The sequence below is a fragment of the Coregonus lavaretus genome, assembly GCF_964263955.1.
Source record: "Coregonus lavaretus genome assembly, chromosome: 8".
In the NCBI taxonomy this organism is placed as follows: Eukaryota; Metazoa; Chordata; class Actinopteri; order Salmoniformes; family Salmonidae; genus Coregonus; species Coregonus lavaretus.
The window spans coordinates 14,650,218-14,677,863 of NC_139995.1; the positions used below are offsets into that span (position 1 = coordinate 14,650,218).

At 40.1% G+C, this 27,646-nt stretch overlaps 1 protein-coding gene across 1 annotated transcript in view; it reads right to left on the reverse strand.

Moving 5' to 3' along the window:
* cntn4 (contactin 4) overlaps positions 1-27,646 on the reverse strand; it is a 188,306-nt gene that overhangs the window by 97,235 nt on the left and 63,425 nt on the right. Inside the window, exons 3-5 of the mRNA XM_084167119.1 lie at positions 21,799-21,931; positions 18,164-18,339; positions 2,040-2,135 (exon numbers count right to left, since the gene is read on the reverse strand). Of these exons, the coding sequence (XP_084023245.1) occupies positions 2,040-2,135; positions 18,164-18,339; positions 21,799-21,931 (405 nt within the window). The remainder of the gene's footprint in view (positions 1-2,039; positions 2,136-18,163; positions 18,340-21,798; positions 21,932-27,646) is intronic.

A 27,646-nucleotide genomic window follows, 5' to 3' on the forward strand; every position in this document is an offset into this window, starting at 1 on the left:
CCAAAATACCAGCAACAGTGTGTGAAAACCTTGTGAAGACTTACAGAAAACGTTTGACCTGTGCCCTTGCCAACAAAGGGTATATAACAAAGTATTGAGAAACTTTTGTTATTGACCAAATACTTATTTTCCACCAAAATTTGCAAATAAATTCATTAAAAATCTTACAATGTGATTTTCTGTTTTTTTTTTCTCTCAATTTGTCTGTCATAGTTGTCGTGTACCTATGATGAAAATTACAGGCCTCTCTCATCTTTTTAAGTGGGAGAACTTGCACAATTGGTGGCTGACTAAATACTTTTTTCCCCCACTGTATATATATATATATATATATATATATATATATATATATAAAATAATTATATTCAATAGCAATACAATTTTAATTCTTCATCAGCCACAGCATATTACTGTGGGTTGAAACTATGTATAAAGTTCAGCCTTCACAATTCATCTGTCAGACACCAGACACCCTTTTCAAGTATAGGGAATGCAAACCTATCCTCTTCACTTCTGAGAATTCTTCACTTTCTAAGAAGTGGTGATAACTAAAGCAATTAATTTTTTCTCTTTTAACTTGTTAAGAATGTATTAACGTAAGTGTGAGCTAAAATAGAACACACAATATAAGCAACATACTGTATGGTTCACCATGGAAAATATACAGAAATTCTACTTGCTTTTGAAAAGTAATTAATTGTTCTATTTCATCATGTAAGGATATTCAGCAGAACTGTAATTGATAGTTCTCAGTTCTGATGGGTTTATAGTTCTGTGTGAAAGAAACTACGGACCAACCCATAGTAATTTGAACATTCCTTGGATATGAAACACTTTTAAAGCTAGAATCTGCAGTTGCTAAATCCATTTTTGGACTTAATGATATAAATTAAAGATATACCCATTGATTCTTGAGGAATATAACTTGCAAATGCCTTGTGAGCTTAGTTCAACTGTCGTAACCCATCAGAAACCCAAATATTGTATAAGCTTGTTTTACTCCAACGTTTGTAAACAACATAAATGTAAACACACACTGTATGGTTAACATGGTTAAAACTATAATGTTGATATAATGGATAGTCAGTCCTTGCATCCATAGCTCAGTCTATGATTTTGAGAGCGGTTACATTTCTCCATATCCATCCCTCAGCTTTTTACCAAAACAGAGGCGGGGAAGGGCTTTGTTATTGTTTCAACTGCAAATTGTAGCTTTAATTGAGCAACACTGTCAACACAAGTAATAAGAGGCTAAAACACACACTGCTCTTTTAATGAATAAAAGTAATCAGACTGATATGGGAAAATAATATAATATAAATAATATATGCCATTTAGCAGCCGCTTTTACCCAGTCATGCATACATACATTTTACATACAGATGGTCCCGGGAATCAAACCCACTCTCCTGACATTGCAAGTGCCATACTCTACCAACTGAGCTACAGAGGACCATGGAAGGCACAGAAAGGGCGAGGAGGCCTGAGAGGTGGTCATATAAATCCAATAAATGAATCTCAACACAGAGTCCATCCTATGAAGGAGAGGTAGGACTCCAAGGCTGGTAGGGAGAGGAAGCTAAACTCTATACAGAGGAGAATGGCTTGACACCCCATGGTTAGCAGAGGATGATAATGTTTGATCTATCTATTGGATACCGGGAATGATCTGTTGGAGATCACTTGGCCTTAGCTCCCCACAGAGGCTGGTAAAGAGGGTGTTGGTTGCCCCTAGTGAGTTATAGGCTAGAGGCACACAAACACCTTCGTCTCCAGAGGGCAGTTCGGCAAGCTAACACTTGCTGACGGTCTAAGGAACATGAGCAAGACGAAGATAAGCAGCTCCAGGAGCCGAGAGTAGCAGAGAGAAGATGTCTGTCTGGAAACTCCACACTCGATTTCTGATGCCTCAGCCTCTGACATTTCTTAAGACAGCTGTTTGAAAAGTTTAAATGTGTTCAGGAGAGACAGAGACGTGTTATAGCCTAATAAGCAGGTGACAGAGTATGGCTCAGTTATCACTGTGGTTGCTTTCTTACCTCCAGAGTGAGATGGGGGACCACACAGCAGCACCACCCCCTGTCCCTCGCGAACTGACACTGAGCTTCTTCTGTGGGTCTTGAAGTTTTCCATGTCTGAAAAATAATAGGCATAATGTAATACTCCATGCTGGGTTGTGGCCCGACAAATCTTTGATAGTGTGCAAGACAAAACAGACAAAAACAACATGTTTGTGCAGAGCAAGAAAACAGAGCATACAAATTTGAGAAATCAAAAGAAAAGAAAGACTCACTTTCGGTCAAATTGAACAATCTAACATCTAACTTATCAAAAGTAAACATTGGTCAGAAAGGAAGATAGTGAGAAGTACACAAAGTATATGGACACCTGCTCGACCAACTGTAAAGTTTGGTGGAGGAGGAATAATGGTCTGGGGCTGTTTTTCATGGTTCGGGCTAGGCCCCTTAGTTCCAGTGAAGGGAAATCTTAACGCTACAAACAGGTGAAACATGAAAGTGCCTTCCCCAAACTGTTGCCACAAAGTTGGAAGCACATAATCATCTACAATGTCATTGTATACTGTAGCATTAAGATTTCCATTCACTGGAACTAAGGGGCCTAGCCCGAACCATAAAAAACAGCCCCAGACCATTATTCCTCCTCCACCAAACTTTACAGTGGGCACTATGCATTGGGGTAGGTAGCGTTCTCTTAGCATCCGCCAAACCCAGATTCGGCCGACGGACTGCCAGATGGTGAAGCGTGATTCATTACTCCAGAGAACACGTTTCCACAGCTCCAGAGTCCAATGGTGGCAAGCTTTACACCGCTCAAGCTGACGCTTAGCTTTGTGCATGGTGATCTTAGGCTTGTGTGCGGCTGCTCGGTCATGGAAACCCATTTCATGAAGCTCCCAACGAACAGTTACTGTGCTGACATTGCTTCTAGAGGCAGTTTGGAACTCGGTAGTGAGTGTTGCAACCGAGGACAGACGATTCTTACTCACTATGCGCTTCAGCACTCGCCGGTCCCGTTCTGTGAGCTTGTGTGGCCTACCACTTCGCAGCTGAGCCGTTGTTGCTACTAGACGTTTCCACTTCACAATAACAGCACTTACAGTTGACTGGGGCAACTCTAGCAGGAGAGAAATTTGACGAACTGACTTGTTGGAAAGGTGACATCCTATGACGGTGCCACGTTGAAAGTCACTGAGCTCTCCAATATGGGCCATTCTACTGCCAAAGTTTGTCTATTGAGATTCCATGGCTGTGTGCTCGATTTCATACACCTGTCAGCAACGGGTGTGGCTGAAATAGCCAAATCCACTCATTTAAAGGGGCGTCCACAAACTTTTGGCCATGTAGTGTATATTTAGCTGGAGATCAATCAATCAATCAATCAATTTTATTTTATATAGCCCTTCTTACATCAGCTAATATCTCGAAGTGCTGTACAGAAACCCAGCCTAAAACCCCAAACAGCTAGTAATGCAGGTGTAGAAGCACGGTGGCTAGGAAAAACTCCCTAGAAAGGCAAAACCTAGGAAGAAACCTAGAGAGGAACCAGGCTATGAGGGGTGGCCAGTCCTCTTCTGGCTGTGCCGGGTGGAGATTATAACAGAACCATGCCAAGATGTTCAAAAATGTTCATAAGTGACAAGCATGGTCAAATAATAATCAGGAATAAATCTCAGTTGGCTTTTCATAGCCGATCATTAGAGTTTAAAACAGCAGGTCTGGGACAGGTAGGGGTTCCATAACCGCAGGCAGAACAGTTTAAACTGGAATAGCAGCAAGGCCAGGCGGACTGGGGATAGCAAGGAGTCACCACGGCCGGTAGTCCCGACGTATGGTCCTAGGGCTCAGGTCTCTCAGTTGGCTTTTCATAGCCGATCATTTAGAGTTGAAAACAGCAGGTATGGGACAGGTAGGGGTTTCGTAGCCGCAGGCAGAACAGTTGAAACTGGAATAGCAGCAAGGCCAGGCGGACTGGGGGCAGCAGGGTGTCATCATGCCCGGTAGTCCTGACGTATGGTCCTAGGGCTCAGGTTCTCAGAGAGAAAGAGAGAACGAGAGAATTAGAGAGAGCATACTTAAATTCACACAGGACACTGGATAAGACAGGAGAAGTACTCCAGGTATAACCAACTAACCCCAGCCCCCCGACACATAAACTACTGCAGCATAAATACTGGAGGCTGAGACAGGAGCGGTCCGGAGACACTGTGGCCCCATCCGAAGAAACCCCCGGACAGGGCCAAACAGGAAGGATATAACCCCACCCACTCCGCCAAAGCACAGCCCCCGCACCACTAGAGGGATATCCCCAACCACCAACTTACAATCCTGAGACAAGGCCGAGTATAGCCCACAGAGGTCTCCACCACAGCACAAACCAAGGGGGGGGGGGGGCGCCAACCCAGACAGGAAGATCACGTCAGTAACTCAACCCACTCAAGTGACGCACCCCTCCCAGGGACGGCATGAAAGAGCACCAGCAGGCCAGTGACTCAGCCCCTGCAACAGGGTTAGAGGCAGAGAACCCCAGTGGAGAGGGGAACCGGCCTGGCAGAGACAGCAAGGGCTGTTCGTTGCTCCAGCCTTTCCGTTCACCTTCACACTCCTGGGCCAGACTACACTCAATCATATGACCTACTGAAGAGATAAGTCTTCAGTAAAGACTTAAAGGTTGAGACCGAGTCTGCGTCTCTCACATGGGTAGGCAGACTGTTCCATAAAAATGGAGATCTATAGGAGAAAGCCCTGCCTCCCGCTGTTTGCTTAGAAATTCTAGGGACAATTAGGAGGCCTGCGTCTTGTGACCGTAGCGTACGTATTGGTATGTACGGCAGGACCAACTCGGAAAGATAGGTAGGAGCAAGCCCATGTAACGCTTTATAGGTTAACAGTAAAACCTTGAAATCAGCCCTTGCCTTAACAGGAAGCCAGTGTAGGGAAGCTAGCACTGGAGTAATATGATCAAATTTCTTGGTTCTAGTCAGGATTCTAGCAGCCGTATTTAGCACTAACTGAAGTTTATTTAGTGCTTTATCCGGGTAGCCGGAAAATAGAGCATTGCAGTAGTCTAATCTAGAAGTAACAAATGCATGGATTAATTTTTCTGCATCATTTTTGGACAGAAAATTTCTGATTTTTGCAATGTTACGTAGATGGAAAAAAGCTGTCCTTGAAACAGTCTTGATATGTTCGTCAAAAGAGAGATCAGGGTCAAGAGTAACGCCTAGGTCCTTCACAGTTTTATTTGAGACGACTTTACAACCATCAAGATGAATTGTCAGATTTAACAGAAGATCTCTTTGTTTCTTGGGACCTAGAACAAGCATCTCTGTTTTGTCCGAGTTTAAAAGTAAAAAGTTTTCAGCCATCCACTTCCTTATGTCTGAAACACAGGCTTCTAGCGAGGGCAATTTTGGGGCTTCGCCATGCTTCATTGAAATGTACAGCTGTGTGTCATCCGCATAGCAGTGAAAGTTAACATTATGTTTTCGAATAACATCCCCAAGAGGTAAAATATATAGTGAAAACAATAGTGGTCCTAAAACGGAACCTTGAGGAACACCGAAATGTACAGTTGATTTGTCGGAGGACAGACCATTCACAGAGACAAACTGATATCTTTCCGACAGGTAGGATCTAAACCAGGCCAGAACTTGTCCGTGTAGACCAATTTGGGTTTCCAGTCTCTCCAAAAGAATGTGGTGATCGATGGTGTCAAAGGCAGCACTAAGGTCTAGTAGCACGAGGACAGATGCAGAGCCTCGGTCTGACGCCATTAAAAGGTCATTTACCACCTTCACAAGTGCAGTCTCAGTGCTATGATGGGGTCTAAAACCAGACTGAAGCATTTCGTATACATTGTTTGTCTTCAGAAAGGCAGTGAGTTGCTGCGCAACAGCTTTTTCTAAAATTTTTGAGAGGAATGGAAGATTCGATATTGGCCGATAGTTTTTTATATTTTCCGGGTCAAGGTTTGGCTTTTTCAAGAGAGGCTTTATCACTGCCACTTTTAGTGAGTTTGGTACACATCCGGTGGATAGAGAGCTGTTTATTATGTTCAACATAGGAGGGCCAAGCACAGGAAGCAGCTCCTTCAGCAGTTTAGTAGGAATAGGATCCAGTATGCAGCTTGAAGGTTTAGAGGCCATGATTATTTTCATCATTGTGTCAAGAGATATAGTACTAAAACACTTAAGTGTCTCTCCCGATCCCAGGCCCTCGCAGAGCTGTGCAGATCCAGGACAGATGAATAGTCATGATGGAAATCCCTGTGAGCCATGCCTTGTGCAGTAAGTACACACATTTGGGGGTGGTAAACAGCCTTAAGCTTTGCCTCAGGCTAAATCCCCCTGTGACTGAGTGTTTACTGAGGGATCCCAAGCCTCAATGTGATAATAATGTCACACACAGTGGCATCATTAGCTTCACCCCGGATGTTTTTTGTCCAGCCCCGAACCTTTTGATGGTCCAATAATAATAATACTAATAAAAGTATATATATATTTTGTATTTGGTCGAGATTTCAAAACGCAGTGGACTGCTCACGTCCCTTGACCCCTCCCAGACCTACAGCGCCGTTTAAATGTGAATGTCATCGCTCAGCAAAACGCCTGTCACTCAGTCAGTCTGCAGAGCAAATATAGATATTCAGAGCCTCTTCCTAAAGAGAGGTAGAAAAAGCGAGCAGGTTGAGCATGAGCAGGCAGCAGTGAATGAGGTGGAGAGGGCAGCACAGACAGAAAGTCAAAGTGCAGCCGCAGCAGCAGAGTTAGCCACAGGTTTGTACAGGGATGATGGTAGCTAACTAGCTAGTCTCCCTACGCATAAGGGTATGCTAATGCTAATAAGCTAGCGTTAGCGCTCAGCCTTCTTATGCTATTGGGTGTCAGACAGAGTTATTTAACATTATATTTTGTGAATATGCAAGCTAATGATGTTGATATAAGTCATGATATTAGGAAAAGTGTTTATTTCCAGCGAGTGTATTTGATTGGTTTCGTTTTGTAGCTAGCTTGGCTGGCTAGCCACTTTGGTAGCTACTGGCTGGCTGGCTAGCTAGCTGAGACTGAAGCAGTTTCCCCCTGTGGACTGAAGCTGAACTTTACTACAACTAGATATTTAACCCTGTTTAAAATGGGTAATGTTGAGGTGGTAGAATTGACAAAATGAAAATAATCATAGAGGTCTTATTCCATTCTACAGGTAAACATGCTTGTCTCATGTCTGTTATTTCCATTTAGGCTATGCAACTATTTGTAAAAAACTGCCAATTATTAAATTTGGTAATTATTTGTATTTACTTTTATTTATTCAGGAGAGCCCAATTGAGACCAGTGTCTCATTTGCAATGGTGACCTGATGACAAAAATACCATCAACACAACAACAAAAAGATAAAAAATACAAAACAGCTATAAATACATTACATCAGGTTATTACAACAAGTTATAATAGTCAATTGAAACAATTGCACACTTCAGTGAACTAATTGAACAACATAGTTTTAAACTGCCCTATTGGCACCAGGGAATCCAGGTGTAATTTGTTTTGTAAGGTATTCCATAACTGTGGTGTGTTAAAACTAAAGGCGGATTTACCAAACGCTGTGTAGACAAGCGGGACCTCAAGAGTTAACCAACCCTGCAAACGGGTTTGGTATCTCATGTTTTTATATTTCAACAGGGAGGTGAGGTATATTGGACGCTTGTGGAGCAGAGCTTTGTACACAAGAAGGGAGTAATGAAGTGATCTACAGGATGTATTTCATTGAGCTTTTATTTGTATTACTCTTTTTTATTCACTTAGCTACATAATCTTTCTATTGTTGTTGCATTGTCGAGAGGTGAACCTGCAAGTCAGCATTTCATTGCACTGTGTACTCCATTTATATCATGTGTATATGACAAATAAACAAACTTGAACTTGAACTTAGAAGGGAAGGGGGTCATTCCGTGACCATGAGAAATCCACTATACACAAAGCTACAATGGTGTCTTGGAAGAGAGACACGTGATCATATACAAATGTAAGCAAGGTTTGAAATGATTATGTTATAATCAAATATTATATCTGTTTGGGCTTCTTGCAGTCAATTTCTTGTGGGCTGCCAGTTGGGGAACCCTGCAGTAAAGATTGTTTAATCAATTGGATCACACTACACAAACAATCATTTGATTAGCACCCCTTCTATTACATCTTCGATATTTAATAGGGTATCAAACAGCATATACAACATGGTGCAACCATATAGGAATCACTACCACATGATTATTACTGTTATCCACACTAGATTAGAATCATTGTTGCACGGCTGAGCCAGCCGAAAAAATATCACAGCTGAGGCAGACAGCAACATAACTTTCATCATGTAATTTCACGTCTGAAATGATGAACTCATAGTCTTGGAACATCAAAAAGGCATTATTGGACCCAAAGTGTTGTGGATAAAACCAATAAGGCCCAAATCAATAGGGGCTCCAAAACAAATGAGGACTCCAGTATGCAGAAAGTATTTTGCTTTGCCTAAGTCACACATGAAGGATTTTAATGGCTCCAGTGGTTATCAGGTTTCCATTGTGTTATATTCATCACTCTCACTCCCGCAAACATTACAAAGCAATTCAAAAATGGCTTAGAAACTAAATGTACCTTTTTATTGAAACTAATTTATGTTTGACAATTTCGTGCAATTTACCCCTCTATTGTTGCCCGGCGGATCTGGGTAAAGGTAATTCGGAGAGCACAGAACAGTCTTCATGGATGAGTGTGCAGAGAGTCTCGGGTGGGAGCTGGATAAATATGGGGAACTGCAATCGGGAACTTCTCAATGCCTTTCAAGAGGCTGTAAGCAGTGATTAGATTTGGAATAATGCCATACCTACCACAAACATGAAAGGAGCAGTTCCTCAAAACAGATGCATTTGTTTGGGGGGAAAAAGCTGCACAGACAGGTACTGTAGATAACACACAAAGACAAAACAGATGCAGTGAGCTTGTGAAAACAGTGGACAAATCCCCCTGACTCCCTCCTCTCCCCCTTGATATTTCCCAAACACTACTGAATGTTCCATTTTGTTTATTTGTATTGACACTGTTTAAAGTGGGGACAGTATGAATTGAACCAGTGGTAATTTACAGCAAGTGACTAAAATGAAACCTGTCTACACAGAAATGGGCCAAGTTAGAAAGAATTTGACTGTTGGGGACACAGATAGTGATAAGCAGGACATTCATACTGTATCTTTCTACCACAGGGAACAAAGATACATTTATTTGATAACGGGTGATATGGCAGATTTAAGAGCACCTATTGTTCAAATTTGATTAATTAACTTTAATTAACCTTAATTAACCTTAATTAACCTTGCTCTGTAATATGCTCCATATTGTCATGTCACCTCGAGCAGCGATGCAGGAATGAAAGCTCTCTCTCTTTCCAGGGCGACTCAGTGGAAAAGTCTTGAGCATCTCTCTCTTCAACCAACCCAACCTGCTTTGAAACTAGATTGCTGATTAGTTCTGCTCCAGGAGCAGATTTAAATGTAAAATTACTGGGCTCACTGATTTATGAAGAGGACTATAAGGTCAGCTAATATATGTCATACTGGCTATGGGACAAGTCTATTAGGAGGCAGGCTTTAATTATTTCTTAAAACATAAATCTCCTCTGAACCCATGTAGGAACACACTTTTGCTAATAGCTATTTGAGACTCTTAAGCTCTATTAAGAAAATATATTCGTTGCAACTTCTCACAGATTAATATGAGATTTGGCAATTTGGAGTCAATTATATGCATCTACCTCAGCAATTTAACTGATAAAAAAAAAGGAATGAATGAATCTCATATTTTCTTTCTCACTGCACAAAGAGAGATGCATTTTGTTGATACCATATAATTGACCCGCACACTGGTAGAGATCAGTAGAAAGTTTATTTCATTTTGGGAAAAATGTTTGTTGAATACATTCTATTCTGAACATATCTACTACTTCCAAAGCTGTTTCTATGCTATGGCAGTTCAACTATAGACAGTATTACTGGTCAAAGAGAACATGATCTCTGAATTGACTGGGCTTCATTGTCTGCATGTGAACTCTCCATTTGGGAAGTCTAGACTGCTTGACTTTTCTCTATCAAAACACAAATGTAATGAATGACTTGCAGATGTCCCGAGCATATGTGCCCATGGAGGTAATTCTGTGTCTATATTGGTCCAATCTTGGAATCGGGGGATTGGTAACAAAAGGTTTGGAGTGGCACCGCCGCCCTCTTTCATCTCAACACAGGATGGGGTGCTAGATAAAAGCCACAGAAAGCCTAGGAAATAGAGAGCCTAAAGGAACAAAGTGGACAAAAGCATTGGACATCTAAGGTGCTGAATTAATTAAATAAAGTATCTTTTTGGGCATTATTTGGGATTGAGATAAAAGCCATCATAGTAAAAAGAAGCAGTACTGGGACCACTTCACTGCAAGTGCAGGAGGCCATTTTTTGATAATCCTGATAAAACACACACACACACAAAGAGAATGGCAGTGGTACAATTCACTGTGCCCCCTCCTGTCCTAAAAGCCAAAACAGAGCAAACAAACCATTGTTGCAAAAAGGGCCTGAAGAGCCCAGCAGAAATGCTTAATACAGTATGATACAGCCCATGTCTTAAGAGGAGCCTCTGCAGAATCAGAGTGGCCAGTGCTCCTCTATGCACATAGCTGTGCACATGTGCTCTTTTTGTTAAAAAACAAAGCATGCAGTCAGCCTTCAAGGGACATTTCAAATCATTCACATCAGTCGCAACAAAAAAGACAGGCCTTGTATATGTTGGTATTGAACTACTCTTCCCCATTAAAAAGGAAATATATAAATAAATACAAATCAAGCAAGAAATAATTGCTTCATAGTTTCAAGACTGGTTACGTCTTTCCATTCCATCTAAACACACACACAAGAGAAGAAAAACAGAAGACACTAGCAATACAATAACGTAGGTCAATGTCAATAATGGAACCAGCTAACTATAATAAATCACAGTTTGAATGTGATGCTCTATCCAATTAGCGTCCATTATTTTAAGGGTGGGATGACATTACACACAATGATCCAGATGAACCTGATGATCACATCCCAGCTATATGAGCATTCTAAATGCCAGGAGAACTTATCATACTTCAACAAGGCTGTCCAAGCAGAACAATGGGATTCATTACGCAACCAACTTCTGGAGGTACGATTTACTACCATGATGGGGTCAGAGCTGAAGGGACTGAGGGTCTATTTCAATGATGTTCTACTCTAGAACCTATCACACACCATACACAGCATAATTAAATAAGTTTGTCATCATGACTTGATCTTTGGAAGTACTGTAGATGTGTTGCTATCAGATATCACACTTTGTTGATGATGATCTGTTTTTGTTTGACATGGACCATAGTACTATTTCTGTCTTCTCTACCCCTGCAGTTCGGAAAGCAATTATGATATTTTAAGCACTTTGGCCACAGTATCTCTATTTGAGGTATAGAGTGAGGTAGACTTTCTCCTCACAGCAGGCTGTGTAGGGGCTATAGCAAGGTCTCCTTGATGGTCGAGATCCTGGAGAGGCTTTTGATGGTTTCCACATCCTTCCCTTTCCGCTGAACTCAGAAACCAACCCCGGAGGATTCGCAGGGGATTGAAAGTTAGACTCCTCTTTGCACACTTAACTTACTCCACCTGGGTTAACTGGAGCTGACATTGCATCATAGAGTAGGTTCAAATGTGCAGTAATGAGTGATCTTTCTTTTCATTTTGTTCTTATCAAAGAAGAACCATTCAAAGCCACAAATGGGAGAACTGCACATGATATCTGACGCAACTGCATACAGTACTGTACAGATCCAGTACCTGCATTCCATGCAAGAAAAAGTTTAAATAGCTGGTAGATATTTACCCTTCATTAACTCAGCTTACTGTACTCTCTCTATTCACATTATCACAACAGCTGGAGAGTAGTGTTTAGGAATTATTCACATTTAAATGAGGGATTAATGTATATCCTCCAGGGCTTGTGGTCTGCTCTTGTGATTTAGTGGGCCTCCCACTCCTCTTTCTATTCTGGTTAGAGCTAGTTTGCGCTGTTCTGTGAAGGGAGTAGTATACAGCGTTGTACGAGATCTTCAGTTTCATGGCAATTTCTCGCATGGAATAGCCTTTATTTCTCAGAACAAGAATAGACTGACGAGTTTCAGAAGAAAGTTATTTGTTTCTGGCCATTTTGAGCCTGTAATCGAACACACAATTGCTGATGCTCCAGATACTCAACTAGTCTCAAGAAGGCCAGTTTTATTGCTTCTTTAATCAGCACAACAGTTTTCAGCTGTGCTAACATAATTGCAAAAGGGTTTTCTAATGATCAATTAGCCTTTTAAAATGATAAACTTGGATGATCAAACACAACGTGCCATTGGAACACAGGACTGATGGTTGCTGATAATGGGCCTCTGTCCGCCTATGTAGATATTCCATAAAAAATCAGCCGTTTCCAGCTACAATAGCCATTTACAACATTAACAATGTCTACACTGTATTTCTGATCAATTTGATGTTATTTTAATGGACAAAAAAAATGCTTTTCTTTCGAAAGCAAGGACATTTCTAAGTGAACCCAAACTTTTGAACGGTAGTGTAAATCTAGAGCCCAGTTTAAAAAAAGGGAAATAAAAAACAGCAAATCTGTAATTGCACATGTTCTGTGAGAGAAATACATATGTGCTCTATGAATATAAACTAAAAACAACTGAGGACTGTTTTGTAGCAAAATATATATAAAAATGTCTGTACTAACATACTTTTAATCTGGACCCACATTTCCATTTCCATTGCCAACATATACCTATTCTATAACTAATTATTGGTATGTTTTCAGTCTAACGCTGCAGTCAAACTTGAATACACTGTTTAACAATGTATCACATTCAAAGCATGGCCTTTGAAGAAGTTCCCACATAACAAGTCAACTCTGGGACTCAGACACATTGGATATACAAGCTAGACATCAGTATGAATTATGGGTGTACATCTTTTACATAATCACTGATAATGAATCAATAGAAATAGTAATCAAGGTCAGACGGTATTGAGCGAGAGAGTGGCCCTCTATCCATCAGTTAGCCAGAAGACAGGACCAACTCTTCACCGGCAGCACCACCATCCACCAAAAGGTCAGAGAGGGAAGGGTAACGCCAAATTATTTGGAGCACTGCCATTCTCATGGGGGTAACCTTGACGGTCCAGTAGAATATCTAGAGGAACATAACTTTTTCCAACTGAAGAATCTGTACCTATTGAAACTTTACACTGTACACTCTTAGAAAAAAGGGTTACAAAAGGGTTCTTCAGCTGTCCCCATAGGATAACCCTTTTTGGTTCCAGGCAGAACCCTTTTTGGTTCCAGGTAGAACCCTTATGGGTTTCAAGTAGAACCATCTGTAGAAAGAGTTCTACATGGAACCCAAAAGGGTTCTTCAAAGGGTTCTCCTATGGGGACAGCCAAATAACCATTTAAGATTCTAGATAACACCTTTTTTTCTAAGAGTGTAGGAAGCAGAGTGCTGATTATTGTCCATAGTGAAATTCAGACCATACCCATCGGGTATTACTAGTAGACCAAAAAATATATCCAAGCATGACTGCAATCACTTAATTATAAGCAGATACAGTTGGTTTAAGATATTCGTGCTCAATGTCACTTCAAGTTCATAGACATGGAAATGAGAAGCTGAAAAACTAGCCATTGGTTTAAAGGAGGCAGGAAGCAACAGTTCCAACATCAGAGGATTTGCACGCACAGAGCAAACAAATTGAACATTACATCCATCAGGGCGAGTGTATCCTAAGGGCGTGAAGAAGTTGTGAGGAATAAATGATACTTACCATGAATATTAAGAGATAATATTAATTCTGAATATTAACACCAGAATGAAATAAACATGACAGTTGTTGTACAAAATGGAAAAGGATTGATACAGTGTTGAAAGGGTCTGGATGAGATAAAGAGAAGATACAGTGGTTGAGAGATTGTCAAAAACCTAAGGAAATCAATCTTCTTATTTAATCATCCTTTGCATTCTTAAAAATTTGTATGTTTAGCCAGTCATTCCTTGATAAACCTAAGGAAATTCATCACAATTATGTATTATAAAAAAAGATTACAGTACACAAGAAACATGATTAAAACACTATGCATGAGGTTCACGTTCAATGATGATTTGAATAAAAAAACACTTTCTTTACCCAGAATTCAATTACTGAATTAGGAAGCAGAGCTTGTCCTTCAGACAATATCAATGCGTCCATAATGACAATGATCCATTTCCTATGGCTCTTACTGACAAGGCTTTCAATATCTGTGCAATTAAAGCAAGCCAATTCAGGAGGAAAGGCAGAGAAAAACATATATTCTTAAAGTATTTGATGTTCATTGTTCTTGGTCTCTTTTTATTATCTCAACTCTGCAAGGTCAAGCTCCAGTGGAATAATCACAGAGCATATTTTAGAACACTAAATAGCCAACTTTCATTACGCTTCTCTGGAAGAAGATGGTATTGATTGATGCATAACTTCATTGAATTCATTTTAAGAGCAATAACATATTTCATTAATTCAATCTGCTCATGGACAGAATGTATTATTGATTGAGCTGAAGTGGGCACACTGACATAACACACACCACCGCAGCACGAGCTTTGGATTTTATTGCATTATTTGAGCTTAAAATGTACATTTAGTGGAATTTTATAAAAAAAATATATATATGTTTGGAATTGAAATACCTTCAATATTATTTATTTCCATGTTGGCTCTTTGCCTGGAAATGCACTTGTCTGGAGCAAAGGATCCCAATTTCAAATTCTCCAAAAAAGTGTTTAAAATTCTAAAAAATGGCAAACAATTATATTACCTGAAAAGTTACCAGAAAAGTTATTATACCTCTGTGACTTGAAATAATATTTCTCTCAGAACTTTGATTCCTAAAATATGTGTCCAGAGATTTGGTTTACTTTGTTAGATGTCTAAAATTCTAAATTAATCAGCAATGAGCAGGGTCAGCTATACGCCTTTTTCATGTCATCATTACATGTTATGCAACAAAACCACATATTGTCTGTAAAGTTCTCTACTTTTGATAGATTTAAACAAACAATATTGGAATCACCATGGTCTCAACCATAAACTGTCAACTCCATGTGCCTGATAGATTCAAATAGAATATACATTTTGGTTCAAATATGGTACATCAACTCCGTCAGATTTTTGTCTAACGTCAACTCTGTCTGAGTGCTGAAAGATCTGATAGAATGGCTTTGTTTTTATTGGGGATTTTCAAATGAGGCATTTCCATAATTTACAAATGTTGGTATTGAACTTTAGTTTTAGAGGAAAGAATATGTCTGTTTTGAGTATCTGTTGTCAACTCCGTCAGTGGCTTGTCAGCTCCGTCACTGATGGCTAACCCCCTTAAGATATTTTTTGTCAATATTCTGAAAAAATATTGTAATCGTTGCTCTGCAACATTGAAGTATTTGAAATGGTAGACCTAAGGGATAATATTTGCTTTATAAATGTTTTTTATGTTCTAAATCTAGAAAAATATGCCAAAATGCTAATGAAATTAGCCCTGGAGCATTTAATAATGCTATAAAACAAAACAAAGAGAAGTTTGGAGATGTGTATTACATATTTGAATAATTATAATGTTAGAATTAAACAATTAAGGCCTTTAAACACTTTTTGGACAATAAAGGTCCTTGCTTGGACCTTGCAGGGGGGTCCCCGCGAAACTGTGCTATGCCACTGACTGGACTGCACCAATTAAGAGTATTATATACTGGTATGCAAGTTACAGTAAAAAATGACATTCATAGATTACATGTGAATCAACAGAAAACCATTTTCAAGGTCAAGAACACAATACAGATAACATAGAAAAAGGTAAGATATTAAGGCATTGAAAACTATCGGCGGAAGATTAATATAGTATATTGTGCCCAAAGATATAACAGTGTCAAATCCACCAATTTCCTCATATAACATGATGTCATCCTCTGAGGAAGATGAGCTGGCCAATCAGCGGTCTACTCACATGAATATTTGTAATGACCGGTATACACCCACACCATTCTGTTGTTGGGGTATGCCCACACCATTCCAACACAGAAAAACTGCTTTTTAACATACTTCATTAAAACATTTTGACTCATATTTCACTAATATTAGCTAGGTTTCCACCCAATTGGCAACAGATTTTTCCAACAGTGGTGTGTTTCCACTTAACTGAATTGTTGTGGATAAAAATCAGTGAGTGATGACGTAGTCAACACAAAATTTACTTTTTCGCTTAAGTTTTCATGTTCCATCACATTTTCAACTCTACCCATCATTTTGTCACAAAAACTGTTGCGTTAAATAGCAAACGTGCCTACTCTGGTCTTGGCACGTGCACTCTAGCCAACAACAGCTCACAGAGATACATTGCGGGTAGGCTGGGTGGGTGGGTAGGCTAGTCTACATGATGAGATTATTATGGATAAGAGCGAGAATATTTTATCTGTCAAACGGCAGTCAAGCAACGATCATCATGTCATCATCTGTAGCCTAACAAACTGCATGGTTTCCCGAGTCAAAGTGTGAGGACCACACACTATATCATCACGACTCCAAGTTTACTTCGATATGATGGTTATTATATCAATATTTGCGCATAAAGGCGTTCCACCGCCATTTCTCCCATAATTAATTGTACCGACACAAAAAGATCCCACCATGTCGAACGAACAAACAAATGATCTGTCGGCATTTATACAATTGTACTGAAACGTTCTGTTTCCATCAGAATGTTTTTACGCGCATAAAAACTGTGGATGGAAAAGTGGTTACTGTAATTAATTATAGGTAATATTTCATAGTAATCGGGAAACACTGGACAGTTACTTTAATGTTTCAATACTTTCTGGACTGATTTTACAGTCAAATCTTCTCTAAAACATTGCTGATCATTCGGGATGACAACATATGGCTATATACATCAGGGACTGTCGTCGCAATGTTGACATGAAGCTGAGAGCCACATAGACATTATCGCTCATCTCTACTCTAACAAATTGTAGGATACACTCTCTAATAATATCAGCTGCCCTTTAAATTATTCTCTTCAACCCGCACCATTCAATCATCATGTGGAGTTAATTAAGCTTTACCATGAGTAATTAAGAAGATGCATGCCTTAATATGTGACCCAAGACTGGTAAGGTCAGGCCCTGGCAATTGATGGAACTGTCACTGTATTGCTCTATAGTGACAGTGGAGTTCCCATACGGAATCGAATTGTTCCTGCTCAGGGGTTAGACTGGGCCCGACCAAGGGACAAAACAAATAGCGTGTGAGGGATGGAGCGGCCTTGTTCCCAACGTGGGGCATCAAAATTCAATCTGAAGAAGCCATCACTCACTTCACTGTCAATGTCGTCATTTAAGGATATCCAATAACTGGAGGAGCAGCAGGGAGTATTGAGTTCTTCCTAGTCTATAGGGAAAGAGCTAAATGGAAACCACAGTTTATTTATCTTATTCACAATCTTTATCTTATTCTACTCAAGTCTCAGTCATAATGTCTAAAGTTCTGCAAAAATACTACTTATTCTACAATAACGATTATTTTCACATGCTGAGAGAAGTTGATTTCTATTCGGTTTTACACTTACGATGACATTACTTTTGCTCAATACGCTTTAACTGAACATCTTTGAGAGTCTGTCATGTGTTATAAAGATAGTATGTGGTAGTGTAGGCATTTATTGCTACTTATTTTGAGTAACAGCCAAGCCTGGGGAAAGTGATGGAGAGTTAGTTTTGTGCGTTGGAGTTGTGTAGATTCATGTTTCAGCTCTATCAGGATTAAGATGCACCCTGACAGAAAGGGGAGTGTGGAATCACAGCACTGGGAACTGCTGCTCCCCAAGGAGATATTTCCATGTTGATCGTTTTATCAGGCGGGACACTAGACACTATCACAAGTCCCACTGACATATCTTTTATGTCACATGCTTTCACACTGCTGGCTAGTACAGTTTGATCAGAGAGGGAACAAAAGATAGTTAGTGACTTACATGCAAAGGTTAGACTGGCCTCTCGGCTCACGATGGTCCCAAAAGAGTTGAAGGCGAGGCACTGATATGTTCCAGCATCCTGGTCTTTGTTCAAATGGCTGATTCGGAGGTTGCCTCCAGACAGGCTGTAGTGTGAGCCTGATTTTGGAGTGATTGCGGTGCCATTCAGTTTCCATCTAGAAACAAAATGAAAAGCAGTTAGATCCAGAACATTTGATAGACAATCTGAGAATCCCACCATTAACTCCATTCTAATGTAGATCATTCACCTTTAGGACAAGATGAGATTCTGACAAAGAAAAGTATTATTTTACCTTCATTTGATTAATTCCTTTTCAATAAGAGAATAAAAGGCTTAACGTTAATCTAAGTAGTGAACCACACTGACGGCCGGCACACCACGGAGCAGAAAATAGCCCACTCAACAAGAATACACAGCCTCCTTGGCCATCCATCTTGCTAGACACCCAGTCAAACAGCATAAAAATGCAGCTTAATCATTACGATGCAGCAATTAAAATTAATGACTAGCACCCTGCATTCTGCACTTTTGCATTCTACACCAGGCTACAAGATTATCATTGGTGTTAGAGGTGATCAGTGAAGGATATAATTCACTTATGAAGGCAGCAGATTCCTCAATCCCTCCACATAGAGCAGAATGGTCGTTACAATACCAAACAACAGGGGGGTGAAGGGATCGAGACAAGCGAAATCCCAGTTATGGAGGTGTGAACACCTAATTTACACATCACAACGTCTTGACACAAAAACACTTTGATACTTGTAGGTGATTATCAACAATGTCCAGTCCTATTACAACAAAACTAAAAAATGGCATTTCACATGTGAGTAAGCATGATAGGTATTCTTAATCACTTTATTGGGAAATGGGCGATGCAAATCATTATTAGAGTCCAGGGTGATTAGTTGCTGATTATGTCTTTGGAGTGAGGAGAATAATTTATTGTCTTTATGGATTCCAAACAGCTCAGCAAATAGGGTGAATTTGTCAAAGCATTCCTAGGAATATGTCCATTAGGTTGGTGTAGCTCTGCTTGAATAGATAAAAGCTATTTTATTGTATGATTTAGCTGAGAAAAGGCATACTAATAAAGAGACCACGGTAAAAGGTTACAGCCAGGTTAAAAGCATAACATTTGACGGCAATTTCTTCGTTCTCTTTCATCTACCATTTAGACAACCAACAACCATATCAAGCATTTAAATAAAGACTGGGACTGAGAGTTATCTCTCCCAGGGTTTCGCTATAGAAAGGGGAGAACTCAAGTCGTGCTATGGCAATTATGACTGAGACACAGTCAAAATAATAAGCACCTGAACATGTTCTGTATCAATGCTTGAGAAAAAGGGAACATGTAGTTCACCTAAAGATATATGATTACAAACATTTCCCGTGGCTTTCTTCTTATGTACAGAATACAATATGGCCATGCCATTAAATACATAGTGCTTATTGGGGTAGCACTGCTTGTACAAGCAACATATATAATGATTCCCTCATTCATTACCATGCCTACTCCAAACTAGCCTTAGAGTACATACGCAAGACCCCTGGTCTCCAGAGCCTCATTACTTTACACACACTATGGCAAAGATCCTCACCGACCGTCTCACAAGGCAACTCCAGCCATTCACTTACTTCCAATGCAAGAAAAACAAGTACAAACATTAATATTTTACTTCCCAGTAGTGAGTCTACTCTAACTACTCAGGCTTTCAGAGAGAGAACCTGCAATTGATAGGAAGAGAAGAGCCTCTAACATGATCCTAGATATCCCAGAGAAGAAGTCGTCATCAGCTCTCATAGCAGGCTGTTATGTGTTGTTACTAAGTGCTATTTTTGTTTCAGAGAAAAAATTGCATTGCATTAAAAATGAAAGCACCCTATTCAACAGTTTTCTATTATTCTTCAACAGAGAGAGTGAGCAACATATCCACAATGAAAGCACTCAATAGAGCCAACAATTTTAATAACACATGCCTGCTAATTATTTTACTGACGGTTATTCATTTAATGCTTTATCCGTGACTTTCTAAGACATTAAAAGAGAGCAAATTGGGGACCGAGAAAAATATTTGATGCGTGATGTATAAGAGTGAGTTATCTTGTTACAAATCACAAAGACTGTAGAGTTTACTACCCTTCAAAAGAAGATCACTGTCAATCTATCAATATGCTGCACCGTCTCATTTTCACATGCGTTTGCAGAGAGAAGTTGTTAATACACAGCATTAAATGTGTCTTTCAAAAAGGCCGGTTGACAGGGAAACATTTGCTCGTTTAGGTCTTTTTGTAGCAAATAGGGTATATTGGATGAGCGTTAAGACTGCCATAGCTTTGACTAATATGGTAATAGTGAGAAAACACATAACTCCATTTGTCTTTAGGTCAACATCGGAGCATTACGCTCCACAAGGTGTGTTCTGCACAAAGGAATAAGTAAGGGAGTTAGGTTAACACACTAAGATGAAATCCATGGTCTTGTCACTAGATATTGTCCTGACAATGACTCTTGTATAGAATTTAACATCACAGCTATGATACATCGAGCAATAAATTAAATCAAGTACATGTACATGCTGCTGATAATCTAATAATCTCATTTGCTATCAATCACTCTAGAGGGGGGACACTGGAACAGCAGCTCCGTTTGTTAAGCACATGCTTTATGCGATCATGTTTCAACAGGATGTCCATACAGTAGTATAATACCATGCCATCTGGCTTCTGAGTTTGTAGAATGTTACACGGTCTGTTATTTTCCTTTAGCCTTCTGCATGGCACTTTTATTTTGGGGGAAACCAAATAGACCCAGAACCAGAGAACAATGCTTCTTCTTTCCAGAGTTAATATTCTCTTAGAAACGTTATGCTTGTAGGGACAGACAGTTTTAAAGCATATCAGAGGATGAGCCAAATGTAATGCCCAACCTCTTACATCAGCCAGTCACAGTATACGATTGTGTGATGTGCAGTTAATGAACTTTGAAGATGATTTAATCTGCAGCTGCACACAGGAAGACAGTATTAGAAGGCAGGCTGGTAGCCCATCCCTGCCCAGGCTCTGTGCTCTTTCTGACAGGACTGTACAGCGACATTGACAGGAAACAGCTGATTAGGTCACCCTTTAAGCTGGCTCAATTCCAAGTATTAAACGTACCAATCCTTCTAAATCTCAACCCAGCAATTTCAGTGTGCAAACATGATTGATTTGAACCTTGTAGTTGCCAGAGATACAACACACTAACCTTTCGATAGACTAATGAACCGTCCAAGAGAAGAAGAGAGAGCGAAAGGGACACTCTCTTTGAGCCTCTGCCTCAATACGTTTGAACCAGGTACTGTTCATAACCAGAGCCACACTGCATTTCCCAAAATAGTAAAGATAATGTTCCATACTGTATCTTAAGTGGGATGAATGTTTTTACCCTTCATGTATGCGTGATCTCAATGAGATAAAAATAAATATATTTTTAAAAAAAGTATCTATTTTATTACGATTTGTGTCCAGCAGTCAGTGGGCTACATCACAATAAAATTAGCAATCCACAATAGCAGAACAGAGGGAAATGATTGTGGTGGGAGACGTGCACTGTGTATTACATACTCACCGATAAAGTGGAGATGGGCTTCCCTGGGCCTCACAGCTGAACACCACCTCTCTGTTGTTCTCCTGGGAGTCCACAGGGAACACGATGCTGCCAGGCTGCTTGGTGAATACTGGGCTCTGCAGGACACTGCTCTCTATAGGGGACACACGGACAGGGGAAAACACTCAGCTTACACTCAGGCTCAGACACCAAACCTGCTTGCAAAACAGGCAATTAGTCAGAGGCAGCAAACAGGCCAGACCTGGTAAAACCATAAGGGGGGACGAACCACAAGCAGACAAAACATATCAATTAATTCTGTCTGTCACAGAACCGTGGCACAGACAAGAATTATCGGAGGTGAGACGTGTCTTCAAAAGCTATTTAGGCGGTAATAGGATAGCTCCAGATGTATACCAGTCAGGACACGTTTTAACTTGTATCCTTTTTTCCCAAAGTGCTATTGGAGTAGTTGTGTCCCTGCAGACGTTTAAGCAATTAGTTGTGCGGTTAGCGTTCCTCGGCTGTGGTTTGTATTCTCTCAGTGAAATGACACACAGAACGGAAGTCTCCATTACTCCATGGGCAGCTGGGATTCCAATGGGCTATCTGTGCATGACTTAACAAAAGCCTTTAGTATCAGTAAGCCATGGGATAAAGGACAAGTGACAGCCTTTGTAACCATCTTACCTTTGGCCTAGAATGTGATTAGATGTGATTCAAGGGTTATACAGTAGACCACATTACCCTGCCAATCTCCAGCCATTTCCACTGTACGCTGCAGTAGTAGCAAACTCATACTCTAACCAGATCCATCAAGACATGACTGTGGACTGTCTGAGGAGTCATAAACAATAATAAAAAAATAAAAACACAAGTAAAGAGTGTATTTAACACCTGCCTGTGGCTAGCCTGGCTAAAAGATATTCATGACTGGTTCCTGAAATGTGTATAACATCAAAGGTCAGTGTTCTTATTGGCGTGCAGCGGTGGTGATATTGCCTCTACAATTGAGATCCAGGCCACTTATTTTGTCTCCGGAATAGAAAAGCTTTTTAGCAGCAGGATGTATCAATGCTACATTGTTCAGTAAATAACAAAGCCACTCAAAACACGGCAATTTGCCTTATTCAATGCAATGTTTAAATAAACAATAACAGCCAAAATACCTTACAGGGGGAATGATTTTCTGTTTTTGTGACTGTAGCTTTTGTCCTACCCTCACAAATTGCACAATTTATATAATTACATGCCTTTGATGCCCTGTGAGCAGTCACTGAGAACTTCATGCTAATTTTGGGAAAGATAAGCTCTGTTTTTCCCAGAACTTTGCAATGAAAATGAACACATCTGTTGTTTCTGTTTGGGATCTTCTCTAAGGTACCTCCCCTGAGGAAAAATGAAAAACAACAGAAAAACATGCTGGAGACGTCACGTGACTGATAAGCTAATGTGACAAAATGCATTTCAAAACAAAAACCCTAACTACGATACAGAACTCCCTGCAGACCTAAAATATTTTCTTCCTGTTTTCAAACTAGGCCTGTTGGAAAAACAACTCGGGAGTGGCTCTAACATGATTTAGCAAAAGAATGCATGTGTAAACTTAATGACTGAAGACAATTTACAGTAAATTGCCTCAAGTCTAAACTCATATCACTTCTGCAACAGATGTGGAGTCTCCACTGACGACACGTTACCGTTCCCAATTTGGGATATTGTATTGCCAGTATGTGATACAGTTAACGAAAGCAGCACATCATCTTCACTCTCATTAAGTGCAGACATAATAGTGTACTGTACATCTTATTCTACAGTAAAAGTAGGTCACCATTAAAGCCTCATGGAACACATGCAGCTATCTTTACTGTCCTCCCTGGTGGCCTCACATACCGTACCCCAGACACATAAAATACAAATAAAAACGATTATAGCTTTATAGCACGAGTCACGTGCATGATATTTGGTAGAGGAAACTTGTCAGGTGAAAGCACCAGAGTATACTTCCGCTGAGAAGGAGCCCCAGCGCTCTGAATTCTCGCCTGGCTCAAATTGGTGCATTCATAATTGTAACATATACACACACTTTCACCATTTCTCATGCAAAATTCAGGCTATGCGACAGAGATGGTGTTTTCATACTTTTCCATCAAACTTTCATGGGGTCATAATCAGGTTCCTCAATACATTGAGAAAAAGTTAGGATTTAAGTAATGCCCACATCCTTGCTAGATTTAACACAGAGATTACAAATGGAATAGATTATTGTTTAATGGAGAATCCATTGGAAAGTTTACGATACATAGACAGAGGCCATAAACCCTATTCCAAAAAGATGAAGTAAACAGATTTGAATTTTGTGTGATTATTGTTGCCATCTATATTAAGACCAAGCCAATTTTATTCACCCACTGATTATGGGATGACCTTTATGAACTTTTCATGGACACCAGCTTTTATTCTCAGAATGTGTCTTTTTTTCATCTAGAGAGAAAATGATCAAACTAATTTGTTCCGGATTCAATGAATTCAACAGATCTCACTGAAAAAAATGAATGAATTAATCTAAGAAAGATATGTAATAGATATCTACTGTCTCACATGAGATTTACATTGATTTACTGCAGCCACAATGACAAGAGAAACTGGAGGTAGATAATTTTTGACTGAACACTTGAAATGGTAATATTTGGTAAGATCTTTACATTTTTGCACCCAGTGAGAGCTGTTTAGTGGACTGAAAATGCATTGTGAAGGGGTTGGCTTCTTCCAGACTGCTGTCTATTCTCACTCTGTAAATAAATTATGAAAATTATGTTCATACTGTGTTTGTGGTGTGTGTGTGTACATGCGTGTACGTGTGTACATGTGTGTGACTAGCACGTCAAGAGGCCCTATTTCAAATGATAGTCACATAAACTGATGGATATTGGATATTGTTGAGTGGTAAACTATTGTATTTGTGCGAAGCAGGATGCAAATAAATTAATGACTAATTTCACTACCCTTCAACAGGTACAGTGAGGAAAAAAAGTATTTAGTCAGCCACCAATGTGCAAGTTCTCCCACTTAAAAAGGTGAGAGAGGCCTGTAATTTTCATCATAGGTACACGTCAACTATGACAGACAAAATGAGAAAAAGAAATCCAGAAAATCACATTGTAGGATTTTTAATGAATTTATTTGCAAATTATGGTGGAAAATAAGTATTTGGTCAATAACAAAAGTTTCTCAATACTTTGTTATATACCCTTTGTTGGCAATGACACAGGTCAAACGTTTTCTGTAAGTCTTCACAAGGTTTTCACACACTGTTGCTGGTATTTTGGCACATTCCTCCATGCAGATCTCCTCTAGAGCAGTGATGTTTTGGGGCTGTCGCTGGGCAACACGGACTTTCAACTCCCTCCAAAGATTTTCTATGGGGTTGAGATCTGGAGACTGGCTAGGCCACTCCAGGACCTTGAAATGCTTCTTACGAAGCCACTCCTTCGTTGCCCGGGCGGTGTGTTTGGGATCATTGTCATGCTGAAAGACCCAGCCACGTTTCATCTTCAATGCCCTTGCAATGCCCATTCTTTCCTTTACACGGATCAGTCATCCTGGTCCCTTTGCAGAAAAACAGCCCCAAAGCCTGATGTTTCCACCCCCATGCTTCACAGTAGGCATGGTGTTCTTTGGATGCAACTCAGCATTCTTTGTCCTCCAAACACGACGAGTTGAGTTTTTACCAAAAAGTTCTATTTCGGTTTCATCTGACCATATGGCATTCTCCCAATCCTCTTCTGGATCATCCAATTGCACTCTAGCAAACTTCAGACAGGCCTGGACATGTACTGGCTTAAGCAGGGGGACACGTCTGGCACTGCAGGATTTGAGTCCCTGGCGGCGTAGTGTGTTACTGATGGTAGGCTTTGTTACTTTGGTCCCAGCTCTCTGCAGGTCATTCACTAGGTCCCCCCGTGTGGTTCTGGGATTTTTGTGATCATTTTGACCCCACGGGGTGAGATCTTGCGTGGAGCCCCAGATCGAGGGAGATTATCAGTGGTCTTGTATGTCTTCCATTTCCTAATAATTGCTCCCACAGTTGATTTCTTCAAACCAAGCTGCTTACCTATTGCAGATTCAGTCTTCCCAGCCTGGTGCAGGTCTACAATTTTGTTTCTGGTGTCCTTTGACAGCTCTTTGGTCTTGGCCATAGTGGAGTTTGGAGTGTGACTGTTTGAGGTTGTGGACAGGTGTATTTTATACTGATAACAAGTTCAAACAGGTGCCATTAATAAAGGTAACGAGTGGAGGACAGAGGAGCCTCTTAAAGAAGAAGTTACAGGTCTGTGAGAGCCAGAAATCTTGCTTGTTTGTAGGTGACCAAATACTTATTTTCCACCATAATTTGCAAATAAATTCATTAAAAATCCTACAATGTGATTTTCTGGAAAAGAAATTCTCAATTTGTCTGTCATAGTTGACGTGTACCTATGATGAAAATTACAGGCCTCTCTCATCTTTTTAAGTGGGAGAACTTGCACAATTGGTGGCTGACTAAATACTTTTTTCACCACTGTATGTGAAGACTGGCAGATGTTTTCACAAGTGTGTAGGCCTATCTGGTATTTATTTAAAATGAATGGGTTTAAATATTTAGTTGATGCGTGTATGTTTGTGTGTGTGCACCTGAATTCTTCTTTTCCATTATAAAATAATATAATTTCAGTAGAGGGTGTCTGTGATAGAGAATACAGAAAAAACAATATTGTTTGCTTGCCCCCACTGCATTGTACTTGAGCTGGTATAATTTGACTTGTTTTGTTTCCACTCAGACAGGCAGCCTTACTGGTTAGACTGAAGTCCCCAGTGATGTGACAGACTTGTGTGTGTATCCCAGTCTCAGGTCCACAATGCCTCTTTCCCTGGATAGATGATGTAACAACAGCAGAGACTGGAGAATACATATTAAACCATAAAGCTACTGTACAGGTTGGGGGAAAATAAAAACAGAACAGAATGTTCAACCAAACAGGCAATTGAGTAAAGTTTCAAGCAGGTATTGACTATGTGCATAGCATTCTATCAGTGAATATTTTGCAGTTGTACTCTACATGACCATAGGACTTACTGATGAGGAGAGCACATAGACGAGGTGGTGGAGTTACTGTAACAGTGGATAAACATTATTTAATTCCGTTTTTTTACCAACACACCAACTGTATTATGTAAAGTATCAGTGTGTGATAGTACTGTATCGTTGCTACATGACCAGAACGCACTTGCATTGGCTTACTACATTGGTAAACTTTGAATTGGCTTGCATCAGGCAAAGTTCCATGGCAACTGATAGGCAGTCACGCAGGGGGAAAAAACAAACTACCATCCATGAGTCATAGTAACTTGCTCTTTACAAAGATGGCCTCTGCTGTCACAGGCATTATGAGACTTAATAAACGCTGACATGATCGTAGTACAGCAAAGTTTAAATTAAACGTCATATCTTTAGAGTGATGATTAACAGGAAGAGCCAGAGCCGTTATTCTGGAACAGGTGCACACGCCCTTTGGGAGACAGGAACTGTAAACCTACGCCAAACAGCACATCCTGCCCGTGCCCCTGCCTCTGCCCCTGCCTTTGAGTTGTTCTGCCGGGAGCAGCGCTGATCAATGCTCCCTCCCAGCCACTCAATTAGCATCACAGACTCATTAAAAAGACTGGAGGCTGTCAGAAAAAGAGAAGAATGCCATGTATCTGCAGTTCCACCTGCGCTGTTTTCTCTGGGTGTGAGATTGACACTTGCATTAATCATTCATTTTCACCCGGTTGTTTAATTGTAACAGCCTTTCAGAAAAACGCCTTTGAAAATGTGAACCCACACACA